Source organism: Grampus griseus (genome assembly GCF_964374135.1).
Source record: "Grampus griseus genome assembly, chromosome: 5".
NCBI lineage: Eukaryota > Metazoa > Chordata > Mammalia > Artiodactyla > Delphinidae > Grampus > Grampus griseus.
The window spans coordinates 45,367,180-45,380,982 of NC_138998.1; the positions used below are offsets into that span (position 1 = coordinate 45,367,180).

The following is a 13,803-nucleotide window of genomic DNA, read 5'->3' on the forward strand; positions in this document are numbered from 1 at the left end:
CAATGAATCAGAGACATTTGCATTTTACAGCTATGCCTATAGAATACTTGGCTTCCACGCAGCGGTGGCAGGATAGGAAAAAGCCAGAGGATAGTACATTGGCTCTTAAATGTTTCAGCTCAGAACTGTCATATTTCACTTCCATTCAGAGCACATCAGGACCCTGCCCGATTCTACAGGGGCTAGGAAATTTGAAGGAGCATATGGAATCCAATGCTGTGCATCCATTACCCCTCTAGGCTACATGATACCCCACAAAATACATTTTAATATCCCCACTTTCCAGAAAAGGAAACAGAGGATCAAAAGGCTAAAGTAAACTGCCCGATGTTACAAAGCTAGAAAACCAGAGTCAGGATTTCAAACCCAGGTTTCAGTCTCTAAAATGAAAGTTCTTTCATGAACTGCACCCATTTCCAAGGATATCCACTGGCTTGAATCCGTAAGAAAAGTCCTAAGACAGATACCAGGCTTTAGCACCATTTTGACTCTTCCAGGCATGCAAATTGCTTGGTAAGCCAATTAAAAATCAGATTCCTGGGCCCAACCTAGATGTAAAAAAAATCGAAGTTTGAGTGGCAGGCCAGGAATGCACATTTTTTACAAACTTACCCAGTGATTCGGATGCTTATTGCAGTTGGAGAACCTCTGCTCTTCAGCACAGAGTAGTACCAAGCATATGAGGGGGATACTTCTTTAGTGCGTGCACTGTGTACAGGTGCACACCTGAGGGTCAACAGCAGGGATGCCCAACCAGGACTACTCACCAGAATGACTGAGCAGGTGTTAAAACCACACGTCTGGACCCACCCAGAGACATGCTAAACTCAGTCATGTGTGTTTCTCTAATGTTTCTCCAGTTGATTATAATGTGCATTCCTGGATGAAACCACTGAATTAATGTCTTTAAGTTAAGACCAGGGGTGGAGGGTCTATACAGCATACACAGTTACCAATGGGGACAAGAGGCAGCATTTATTTTAGGGATTAAACGAGCAGGCAAAAGAGTAGCTCTATAGCTTTCTAGTAGAGCTAGTTACTTAAATCTTCTCTGGCTTTCTCATCTGTTAAGTGAGAAAATAATGTAAAACTTATATGGTTATTTTGATTATTGGATAAGATAAAGCAATTAAAGGATTAAGCCTAGCATACAGTGTTTAATAAATGTTAGCTGTTGATTTATCACTATTTTTATTGGTAGGATAAATTAGATAAAATGAAAAAAAAATTAGATAAAATGGCAGGCATGAAGGAGAAACCCTTAAAACCACAGCCTCTGGGTAATGGTTAAAAGCAGGTAATTTGGGGTCATAAGGCCTGGGTTCAAACTGAAGTTCCACTATCAATGATATCTTGGGCAATTAAAAAAAACGCTTTGCCACTATTTTCTCATCTGAAAAAAAATTTAAAAGGGTAAAAAGAGATAATACACGTAAAATATGTAGGATGCTGTCTGGCACATAGTCGGTCCTCAGTACATTATTATTCTAATAAGACTGTAACTCATTCAGTGATTATTCACAAGCACCCTTGGCAGGTCTATTAGTGAAATTCATGCCAAACTGCTAAACTTCCTGGACAATTCAAGTATAGTTTCTCCGCTGTAAAGAGGGCCTACTACCATAGAGCCTGTTTTCTTTCATTTTCTCTGAGCAAAGGTTAGGAACTCACGGGACTGAAGTTCAAGTCTGATTCTGTCACAAAGTAACAAGCTGTGTGACTCTGGCCAAGTTACTATTTCTGAACTACAGTGAAAAGGCAAGTGGCATCTAAAAGAATGAGGATTATTAATTACAAGGATCAAAATTTGAGGAAGTTTCTTTCTTGCTAAAGAATCAATACAACAAGTCTATTATTAAAACACAAACATGAGCTGATGAAAGCTTATCATCATAGGATCAGTAATCAATCTGAATGACCACACAATTTGGTATAAATCTGATTTTAAATAACTGTGAAATTGCCTGTCACCTAAAACACTTGGCAAGGTTTTGTATTTTTAGCCTCTCTGAGATCCTGATTAATATAAAATTGTTATATTGCATTGTGGGTTTTTTTTATATTTCTCCCAAATATTCATTTCCTGATGTGGTGAAAATGCCTGGAAAGCAATATGATCAAAGGATCATTCATCAAAAAACTAGTAGCCAGAGAACTCAAAGCAATCTCTTTAAAAGGATTTTTACAGTGAAAGTGTTTCTGATTAATAAAAAAACAAATTCATATTAACCAACAATGTGATCAAATAATCTCCAAAACTCTACAGCTCTAGCTGAGTATATGAATGACAGTTTCCATGATCATGTATGACAGCAAATGTCTACTATATTTTCCTCAGCTTACCTCAGAGCTGCTCCCCTGAAGAAGAAGAGATTTGGTTTTATGCTGACTTTCACTAATCCCTTTTGTAGAATGATTCTCCCCTTTGGGTTCATCCGGATTAACTTTCTTTATAAACTGATGGGCAACATCCAATACATTGGATAATATTTGAGATTTTGCCTATAAGTAAACAAAATAGGAATAAAAAGCCTAATATGTCAGCTTAACTAATTTAGATATATTAAATCCTGTTTTCATTATTCTATGACTAATAAAATTCAATGCATTTTATTTAGCATTTAAAAATACAAATTGCCATTTACATCAACCATATAATAGTGACAGCTGCCATCTACTGAAGGGCTAGTTTGAGCTCATACTATCCTAAGTATCTTAAAAACATGTCATTTAATCCTCAACTCTAAAGCATAACTATTTTTATCATTGTTTTAGGGATAAAGAAAGGAAAGTTTTGAGGGTTTAAATAACTTGCCCTTGGTCACATGGTGAGTGGGTGGCAGAGCTGGGAAGTGACCCCAGGTGTGTATAATTCTAATGACTCCTAGCCTTTCCACTATATCGACCCTAAATAGGTAGGTGTGCTATTTTGCGCACATCACCGCTAAAGAACTAAATATAATCTAGCGGGAGCCTGAATAAGCCGTAATGAGTATTTTGTTGGTGATAAAACATCTTTAGAAGGTATCAACTACTCAAAAGTGCACATCCAGAAGTGCCCTAGCAAACGCCAAGTTGTTCTTCTCGCCATGCCTTTGCTCATGAGTTTCACTTACCAGGAAGGCCCTCCCTCCTCTATTATCTTCTTTGCTGGGCACACTCCTACCTCTCCTTCTAGATTCACCCCAAGTTACTCCCATGGCTCCAGGCACCTCTCCCTGCCGCCCTCCCACAGATGCATGAGGCGCCCATTCTCTGCACCCTCTTTCTACACTGAGGAGATCCCTACCAGCCCACACAGTATTGATTTTATATCATCTTTTGATGTCTGTCTACACCATAAAAGTTCACAGAAGGAAAACATCATGTCTTCTTCAATCTTTGTGTGGTTACCACAGTGCCTGGTAAATAGCATATGGCAAAATAACATAAAAATAAGGTGTTGGGGGAGGGAGAGGGAGAATTACAGAATTAAAATAAATAACTGGGAAACAAGAATTCAAAAAGCCTTTTCAAGTGCCTTCAGAGTAGCCAGAAAAGAACAGGCAAATCTCAGGAAGGCCCTATTTTCTAAAGGACTTCCCATCAGCAATAAGCCTGGTTTGCCCAAGGAGACCCTGCAGGATTCTGGATCCCATCTGAGCTTGAACCAAACAAACTCCAGAGGGAAGATGCAGACACTTCGGAGACTCTCTGAAAACCTGACATTAGGAACACAAGTAATAGGTCTTACTTCTTAGCAAATGTTCTCAAGATAGAGGAAAACTTCAGCAGGGATCAGAAATGATTATTTTATACTCTCCCATGAAAATGTGCCTATTTTAAAATTTTCATCTAGCTACCTATTTAAATAGCTAAGACTACTTTCCAGTTATGATCTTTAGTAAATCTATTAAGATTCACTGCAATCTGATTCTGGAATAAATCAGTGAACACCAAATAACTAGTGTTACTTCATACTGAATTAATAAATTTATCTATGAAAAGTGACTAAAGTGACCTATGCACACGTATTGCTGTCCATATACAAACCTATGGCATCTGCTCCAAATTTTCCCAAAGAGCATCAAAAAGCCTTTACAGACCTAAGCAGTCCTTATTTTTAAAAGAAATTCATATTTATAATACCAAATTGTTGTCTATACTCATTATACTGTGCATTAGATCTCCATGGCTTATTTACCACTTGTTGCAAGTGTGTACCCTTAAACATCAGTCTTATCCCCTTCGTGGCCCCATCCCCTGTAAACACCATTTTGCTGTTTTTTATGAGTCTGACATTTTGGATTCCACATATAAGGGATATCATACAGTATTTGTCTTTCTCTGTCTGACATATCTCACTTAGCATAATGTGTTCAAGGTCGATCCATGTTGTCACAAATGGCAAGAGGATATCCTCTTTCTCATGGCTGAATGATATTTCATTGTGCATATATACCACATCTTTTTTATCCATTCACCTATTGATGGGCATTTAGGTTGTTTCCATATCTTAGATATTGTGAATGATGCTATATAGGAGTGTATCTATCTCTTCAAAATCCTGTTTTAATTTCCTTTGGCTATATATCCAGAACTGGAACTGCTGAATCGTATGGTAGATCTATTTTTAATTTCTTGAGGAAACTCCATATTATTTTCCATAGTGGCTGCACCAATTTACATCCCCACCAACAGTGTACGAGGGTTCCCTTTCCACCACATCCTTGCCAGCACCTGTTGTCTTCTTGAGGACATTACTTGGTTTGGGGTTAGTGGAGATCATAAAGAGACACAAAGGAACATTTGGGGAGTGATAGAAATACTGTGTATTTATTTATGCTGAAGGTTACACAAGTGTATTGTAATGTATTTTCAGAACTAATCAAGCTGCACACTTCAAAGGAGTGCATTTTACACAACAATGTGAACATACTTATCATTGCTGAACTTAAAAATGGTTAAGATGGTTATGTTTACATTTTTTGTATTTTACCACAACTTTTAAACAATGTGGACACAGAAATAATGTGTGATTTTATTGTTCATAAATTAAACCTGAATAAACTTGATTTATCAAGAAAAAAAGGAAATTAAGCCAATGGTAATGTTTCATTTTTCCAGAAACATCTGCATTTTAACAAATATTTTTTTAAGAGAAGTAATCCAATTTAACCTGATTTTAAATTCCCTAGAATAAAGTACTATTGACTTCAAAGGTGGTTAAAACTTCTAGTTTATATTTTATATTTTTAAAAATATCAAAAAACAATAGTATTTTATATAAAATTACCAAGATAGAATTAACATTCAAATATATATATACATATTTAAATAGCACAGAACAAAGATTATTTCTGTCCTAAAATGAATCTTGCTATCAATGATTCTGTAATTTTTATAACAGTTTTAGGTAGCATATTAAGAGACCCTTAAATGGCCAAAAAAATGATTTTATTCTTAAATTAAATTTAGTGGGCTTCCCTGGTGGTGCAGTGGTTAAGAATCTGCCTGCCAATAGATACAAAATTAAAGAAATAGGAAAAAATTTTTTCCTTATGATGAGAACTCTTATGATTTACTCTCTTAACAACTTTCATATATAACATTGATATATACAACAACACGGGTTCGAGCCCTGGCCCAGGAAGATCCCACATGTCGTGGAGCAGCTAAGTCCGTGCGCCACAACTACTGAGCCTGTGCTCAAGAGCCTGCAAGCCACAACTACTGAGTCCACATGCCACAACTACTGAAGTCTGAGCGTCTAGAACCCATGCTCTGTGACAAGAGAAGCCACGACAATGAGAAGCCCACGCACCGCAAGGAAGAGTAGCCCCGGCTCACCACAACCAGAGAAGGCCCGTGCTCAGCAACAAAGACCCAACACAGCCAAAAACAAAAACAAATAAATAAATTTGGTGCTAAAAAATAAGATAAATATCATGAATAACTGATAAACTGGAATCCTATATCTAAATGTCTTAAGATTCCATTAATTCAACATAAATAAAATGCCAATAAATGTGAATTTTTTTTTCCCACGACACATTTAAATATTACTCTTCTTGGTTGTTAGAGTATATATGTATACTCTATTTTTCTCATTCTTAAAAGAATTTTACAAGGAAAGTGAACAGAACTGTGATCCCCATTACTGTGGATACAAAACGCTGCGGCCTGAGTTAGAATCAAGGTCTTCCTTCTTCCAGTCTAATCCCTTTTCCCTACCAAATTGTGTTAACACAGAAAATGTGTTTTACTTTTGACTTTCTGAAACTTAAAATTATTCAATTGTATCTCTAATAATGGATATGAACATTGTTCCTTCCATTTAAAAAAACTATATATATCGTGAAATGTTTACCACAATAAGTTTAGTGAACATCCATTTCTCATATAGATACAAAATTAAATAGGAAAAAAAATTTTCCTTATAATGAGAACTCTTATGATTTACTCTCTTAACAACTTTCATATATAACATTGATATATACAACTGCTTGCGCAGAGATTAGATTGTTGAGTTCTTGTTTTTAATTACATTTATTGTGCTTATTTATTTTCATGTTTGACCAAGCACTAGCACATTGAAGGGAGGAATAGAGATACTCCTTTCACTCATCTCACCGACATATTGCAGGAGAGAGGGGAATTGGAGGGCTACATGAACTTTGAGAAAACAAAACTTCTGAGCAACAAAGTTAAAAGTATTCTATAAGAGTAGAATTATACAACAAACTTAAGCCATCTATCCCCTAAGAGGTATAAAATTTAACAGAATCATTAAGATTAGAAATTCACCACAATACTATTACATGCTATTTTATAATACTTAAAAGTTCCTACATATGTGAAAAATATATCACTCATATGTTATTTTTAACAATGTTAATTCTTCCAATGATTGCAGAATATCTTTCCATTTGTTTGTGTCTTCTTCAATTTCAGCAATATTGTTAATAGTTTTCATGCACAGGACTTTCACCTCCTTGGTTAAATTTATTCCTAGATATTTTATTTTTTATTGCAATGGTAAATGAATTGTTTCCTTAATATCTCTCTCTTCTAATTTGTTGCTAGTGTATAGAAACACAACCTTTTTCATATTGATTGCAAATCTATGGTTTTTATTATTCTAATAGCTTTTCAATGAAGTCTTTATGGTTTTCTGTAAATAAAATCATGTCATCCACAAATAGTGACAGTTTAACTTCTTCCTTTCCAATTTAGATGCTTTTTATTTCTTTTTCTTACCTAATTGTTCTGGCTAGGACTTCCAATACTATATTAAATAAGAGTAGTAAGAGTGGGCATCATTGTCTTGTTCCTGATCTTAGAGGGATAGCTTTCAGGTTTTCATCATTGAGTATGATGTTAGCTGTGAATCTGTCATATATGGCCTTTATTACTTTGAAGTATATTACTTATCTACATATTTTATTGAGAGTTTTTATCATAAATGGGTGTTGAATATTGTCAAGTCCTTTTTCTGCATCTTTTGAGATGATTACTTGATTTTCTCCTTCATTTTATTAATGTGGTGTATCATGTTGATTGATTTGTGACTGTTGAATCATTTTTGCATCCCTGGAATAAATTCCACCTGATCATTGTGCATGATCCTTTAAATGTATTATATCTGGTTTGCTAATATTTTGTTGTGAATTTTCACATCTACGTTCATCAGAGATATTGGCCTGTAATTTTATTTTTTTGTGCTGTCCTTGTTTGGTTTTTGGTAACAAGGTAATGTTGGTCTTGTAAAATAAACATTCCCACCTCTTCAAATATTTGGAAGAGTTTGAGAAGGATAGGTATTAAATCTTCTCTGAATGTTTGGTAGAATTCACTCATGAAGCTGTCTAGGCCTGGACTTTTGCTTTTTGGAGGGTTTGTGATTACTGTTACAATCTCCTTACTAGTGATTGGTCTATTCAGATTTTCTATTTTTTCATGATTCAGTCTTGGAAGATTGTTTGATTCTAAGAATTTGTCCATTTCTGCTAGGTTGTCCTATTGTTGGTGTATATCTATTTGTAACATTCTCTTACGATCCTTTGTATTTCTGTAGTATCCATTGTAATTTTTAGTCTTTTGTTTCTAATTTTATTTATCTGAACCTCCTCTTTTCTTAGTGAATCTAGCTAAAAGTGTGTCAACTGTATCTTTTCAAAGAATGACCTCTGTTTAATTGATCTTTTCTATTGCCTAAAGTCTCTATTTCATTTATTTCCACTCTGATTTTTATTATTTCCTTTCTTCTACTGACTTTGGGCTTCATTTGTTCTTCTTTTCCTAGTTCCTTTAGGTGTAAGGTTAGAATGTTTGAGAGGTTTTTTGTTTCTCGAGTCAGGCCTGTAATGCTACAAACTTCTCTCATAGTACCACTTTTGCTGCATCCCATAGATTTTGGTAGGTTGTATTTTCATTTTTGTCTTCAGGTATTTTTTTATTTCTCCTTTGACTTCTTCATTGACCCAACAGTTGTTCATTGGCAAGCTGTTTAGTCTTCATACATTTGTGACTTTTCCAGCTTTCTTCTTATAATTAATTTCTATTTTCACATCACTGTCATCAGAAAAGGTGCTTGACATGATTTCAATTGTCTTAAATTTATTGATATTTGTTTTGTGCCGAAACGTATGGTCTATTCTTGAGAAAGTTCCATGTGCATTTGAGAAGAATGTGTACTCTGCTGCAATTGGATGGAATGTTCTGTATAAATTTATCAAATTTGTCTGGTCTAATGTTTCATTTAAGGTTGCTGTTTCCTTGTTGACTTTCTGACTGGGATGATCTATTCACTGATGTAAGCAGGGTGTTAAAGTTCCCTACTATTAACTATTTTTGTGTTGCTGTCAATTCCTCCCTTTAGGTCTGTTAATAATTGCTTTATATATTTTGGTGCTCCTATGTTAGGTGCAAATATATTAATAAATGTTATATATTCTTGATAAATTGTTCCCTTTATCATTATATAATGTCCACATTTGTCTCTTGTTACTTTTTTAGCTTGAGGTTTATTTTAACTGATATGAGTATGTTTACAATCACTTTCCTGTGGCTACCACTTTCTTAGAATATCATCTCCCATCCCTTTACTTTAAGCTTATGTCTGCTTTTAGAGCTGAGATGAGTCTCCATGAGGCAACATGGAGTTGGTTCTTGTTTTTTAATCCATCCAGCAATTCTGTGTCTTTTGACTGGTGAGTTCAATGTATTCACATTTAGGATGATTATTGACAGATGAGGACTTAGTACTGCCATTTTATCTTGTTTTCTGGTTTCTCTATATCTCCATTGTTTCTTTTTCCTTGTGTTTCTGTCTGCCACTTTACTTTGGTAGTTTCCTACAATGTTTTTCAGTTTCCTCTTGTTTTATATTTTATGCCTCTGCTCTAGATTTATGTTTTGTGGTTACCATGAGGTTTATATAAAAGTCTCATAGATAAAATAGTCCTTTTTCTGCTGATGGCATATTATCTTCATTTGCCTATTCAAGTTCCATTCTTGTCCTCTTCCCCTTTATATGTTTTTGTTATCTCAAATTATCCATTTTTATGTTGTGAGTTTGTAACCAAATTGAAGTGTCTATACTTATTTTTACTGCTTTTTCCTCTTTAACCTCTATGCTATAATTGTTTAACAACCTAATTAATTTATCATTTTTGGTAAGGCAGGTCTAATGGTGATGAACTTCCTCAGCTTTTGTTTGTCTGGTAAATGCTTTATTTCTCCTTCATATCTGAAAAATAACTTTGCTGGGTAGAGTATTCTTGGCTGACAGATTTTATCTTTCAATATTTTGAGAATGTCATTCCACTCTCTTCTGGCGTGTAGAGTTTCTGCTGATAGCCTGATGGGGTTCCTTTGTAAGTTACTATCTTTTTTCTCCTGGTTGCCTTAGAAATTCTTTATCATTGCCTTTTGACAGTTCTAATACAATGTGTCTTAGAGAAGGTCTTTTTGCACTGAGATAATAATAATGTGTTCTCTTAATTTCCTGGACTGGTATCTCCAGATCCTTCAGATTTGGGAAGTTCTCAGCTATTATTTCTTTAAATAAACTCTCTGCTCCCTTCTCCCTTTCTTCTCCTTCTAGGATACCCATTATCCTTATGCTGCCTTTCCTAATGGAGCTGGATAGTTCTCATAGAATTTCTTCATTTTCAAAAGATCTTAGTTCTCTCTTTTCTTCTACCTGAATCACTTCTATATTTATATCTTTGAGTTCACTAATTCTTTTTTCCATATGGTCTCTATTTCCAGTGCTTTCTAATGCCTTCTTCATCTCATTTATTGAGTTCTTCAGCTCTAGATTTTGTTTGTTCTGTTTTTCAGAGTTTCGGTTTTGCTAAAGTATTCCCTCTGTTCATTAATTTTATTCCTGAGCTTACTTGAATGGTCTTTCTGAGTTTCCTTGTAACTCACTGACTTTCATCATGACAGCTATTTTGAATTCTCTATCAGTTAGATTGTATTATTCTATGACTTTAAGTTCGATTTCTAGAGAATTGTCACTTTCTTTTTGTGATACTGTGTTATCATGGTTTTTCATGGTGCTTGAGGAGTTGTTCCTCTGCCAGCGCATCTGAAGTAGCAAACACCTGTCTTATTTAGATAAAGCTTTATAGCTTTGATTCTAACAGTTAAACAAGTTGGTATATATTAAAAGCCTTTCTTTTGTTTTTCAGTAGGTGGCACTATAGCACAAGTTTTTGGTTTCTCTTACCTGAGCTGCCTCTGGCTATATTTGAGAATGGGCATTTCCCACCCTCCACTGCCTCTGTCAGAGGTGTCCTCAGTATCCAAGTTGTCACTGTTTGGGTCTCCGGGGTTGCTGGTGCCTTGCTGTGCCAGTGTCACTGCTGTTGCTAGAATTGCCACTGGGGACAACAGGGTAGTGGACACCCCACCACATCCAAGGTCACCCGGATTGTGGGGAGAGTAGCATGGGTCAAGAGTACCCCTGCTGCATCTGGGGTTGTCAGGTTCAAGGATGCCACTGCCAAAGGTAGGGGGAGGCCAGAATCACAGGCACCCACCAAAGATGGAGGGACCACGGTTGTGGGCCCTTGCCTCCAGCACTGCTGCCTGGTCCCCTGTGACCATGGGTGCCACTGCAGTTGGGATTCTGGAGTTATGTGCTCTGCTACTGGATTCTCTGGGGCTGTGGGATCACCTGCCATGGTCAGCAGGCTGGGATCATGGGTACCACCTCCAATGCTCCAACAGTTCTGCCTCTTCTTTGTGTTCCAGTCCACTCACTTCCAGATGTACAGATGTGTGGAACTCTCTGGCATCCTAGTGTGTTGGACAGAGGAAGCTTTGCTGAGTTATGGATGTTTTACTAGTTGTAGACTGAAGGAGAGAGACAGAGCATCTCATGTTACCATGATGTTGACATCACTCCAAGAGCAAACTGTTTATCCTTTTGAGATGATGTTTTCTTCCTTAACTAACCACAGCAAAAAAACCTCATGTCTTCTGGGTGCTCTTAGAACTCCCAGCTTACATCTATGCTGGAGCTTTGCTTTTCAGTGTGATCCATATATCAACAGTATCATCGTCACCTGAAAGCTTGCTAAAAATATGAAATCTATGTCCCACTCAGATTCACTGAATCAGAATCTGCAGTTTAATATGTAATTTAACATACATTAAGGTTTGAGAATCACTATGTCAGAACACTTAGTCAGCTGTGTTACAGTTGTTTGAAAATATCTATCTTCTCTTTTGTGATGATGAATTCCTTGATTCCTTGAGAGGGGGCACCATGTCATATATATAAATGTGTACACACACATATATATATGAAATTCTCCTCCCTGCAGCCCTGTCCTTCATGCTTTGCAACTAGAACATTGTTTGATGCTGGTAAGTACTTGAGAAATATTGGTTGAATCTAATTTAACTGACTTACTGAGATAAAAATGACTAAAAATTCCATTTGAACATTCATTCCTTATACCCAAGCTGAGTCAATGTCAACACAGGCAAAATAAGTGGCACTATTAATAACAGCACAAAAGGGTAAATCATTTACCTCTCTAAGTCTAAGTGTTTACACCTGTAAAATGAAGACAATCTCTACCTTGCAGGGCTGTTGTGAATACATATCTTTTAAGAAAAACACCTAGCAGAGTGATGACATAAAGAAATGCATTCCAATGACTGCTATCATTTTATCTAGATCACGATAGCATACCATTTCTCTGTAAATAAGGTAAATAGTTTAAATATCCAGAAAATAGAATTCCTGCCAAATTCAATAGACCTCTGACGACTGTATAATGAAGAGGTCAGTAAATAATTCTATCACCATAAAACAAATGCTAAACTGGATAAATTTGTTAAAAACTATTTCAGAACTCTGGAAACCAACCAAAAGCAAACAAATTAAGAAATATTTATTCAAGAAAAACTACGCTGAAATTAATGAAGAACAGTAAAAGTGTAAGGCTTCCCTGCATGGGGCTACTCCTATATTAAATGTCCCTTCCCAAGTCTGCCAATTACTAAGGCAAGACTGGCCTTGCTGAACAGGGAGTGTGCCTGATTGCCAGGGGAGGACAGAGTCTTGAAGTTACATTGGCATTATCAGTGAACTAGAAAATTTGGTTATAAATGAATGGGGAAAACCTTCGGTTCTGACAGCCTGAGGTTTTGGTCCCAGTTGGGAAGAGCAGTGGACCAGACAAACACTTAATGGAATGATCCTGAAAATGAGATCTATATAAGCGCTGATTAAAAAATGGAAATCACAGAAAAAACCCAAGTGAAAATTCTTGAGTATGACTTATATAAACTAACAATAGATTTGAAATGAAAGGAAGAAGATTCAATCAACTTGAAGACAGACCAAGATAAATCATCTAAATTGAAAAGAAAAATGTAAAAGATTAAAGAAAAAGAACACAGCTTTAAAGACTTATGGGACAGCATCAAGCATCCAACATACATTTAGTGGGAATATCAGAGGGAGAGAAATGAGCATAAAAATTATAAGAAATGAGGGCCCCAAATATTCATATTTGATGAAAAATTATCACTTCAAAAATCCACAAAGCTCAACAGGTCCCAAGAAAGATAAACATAGAGAGATCCACACCAAAACATATCGTAATCAAATTACTGAAAGCCAAAGACAAATAGAAAAATTTGAAAGGAAAAAGGGAAAAATGACTCACTACATATAAGGCTACATCAGTATGAATAACAAGCTGATTTCACATCTGAAAAAATAGAGACCCGGAAGGTAATGGAATGATACAAAGTGCTGAGAGGAAAAACTGCCAAAGATAATTTTATAGTCAGAAAGAGGATCATTCATTTCTAGCATATCAGCCTTACAAGAAATACTAAAGAAAGGTTTTAAGGCTGAAAGGTATTAAATCTACCAGAAGAAAGATAGAGGCCTGGAAGCATAAATACATGAGTAAATAGAAAAGATGCTTAAGTATTTATTTTCTCTTTTATTTTCTTAATTTCTTTTAGAAGCATAAAATCATATATAGCAACATCATTAGCATTATCATTAACACTATGGCCTTACTGATTTTCTGCCTAGCTGTTCCATTAGAAATTTCAATACCTCCTTCTCAGAAATTAATGAAACAGCTAGGCAGAAAATCAGTAAGGCCATGGAAAACTTTAACGACATCAAGTAACTTGACCTAAATAACATTTAAAGAACCCTCAACCTCACAACATCAGATTACGAATTCTTTTCAAGATCACATGGAACATTCTCCAAGACAGACATATGCTCCACATAAAATAAGTATTAATAAATTCATAAGAATTGAAATCATAGAA

At 35.7% G+C, this 13,803-nt stretch overlaps 1 protein-coding gene across 2 annotated transcripts in view; it reads right to left on the reverse strand.

Annotated features, from left to right (window-relative positions):
- ZBBX (zinc finger B-box domain containing) overlaps positions 1-13,803 on the reverse strand; it is a gene marked incomplete at both ends in the record, with an annotated part of 104,919 nt that overhangs the window by 49,951 nt on the left and 41,165 nt on the right. For both annotated transcript variants that reach the window (XM_082654160.1, XM_082654159.1), the window contains one exon: positions 2,344-2,502. In XM_082654160.1, coding sequence (XP_082510286.1) covers positions 2,344-2,502 — 159 coding nt within the window. The remainder of the gene's footprint in view (positions 1-2,343; positions 2,503-13,803) is intronic.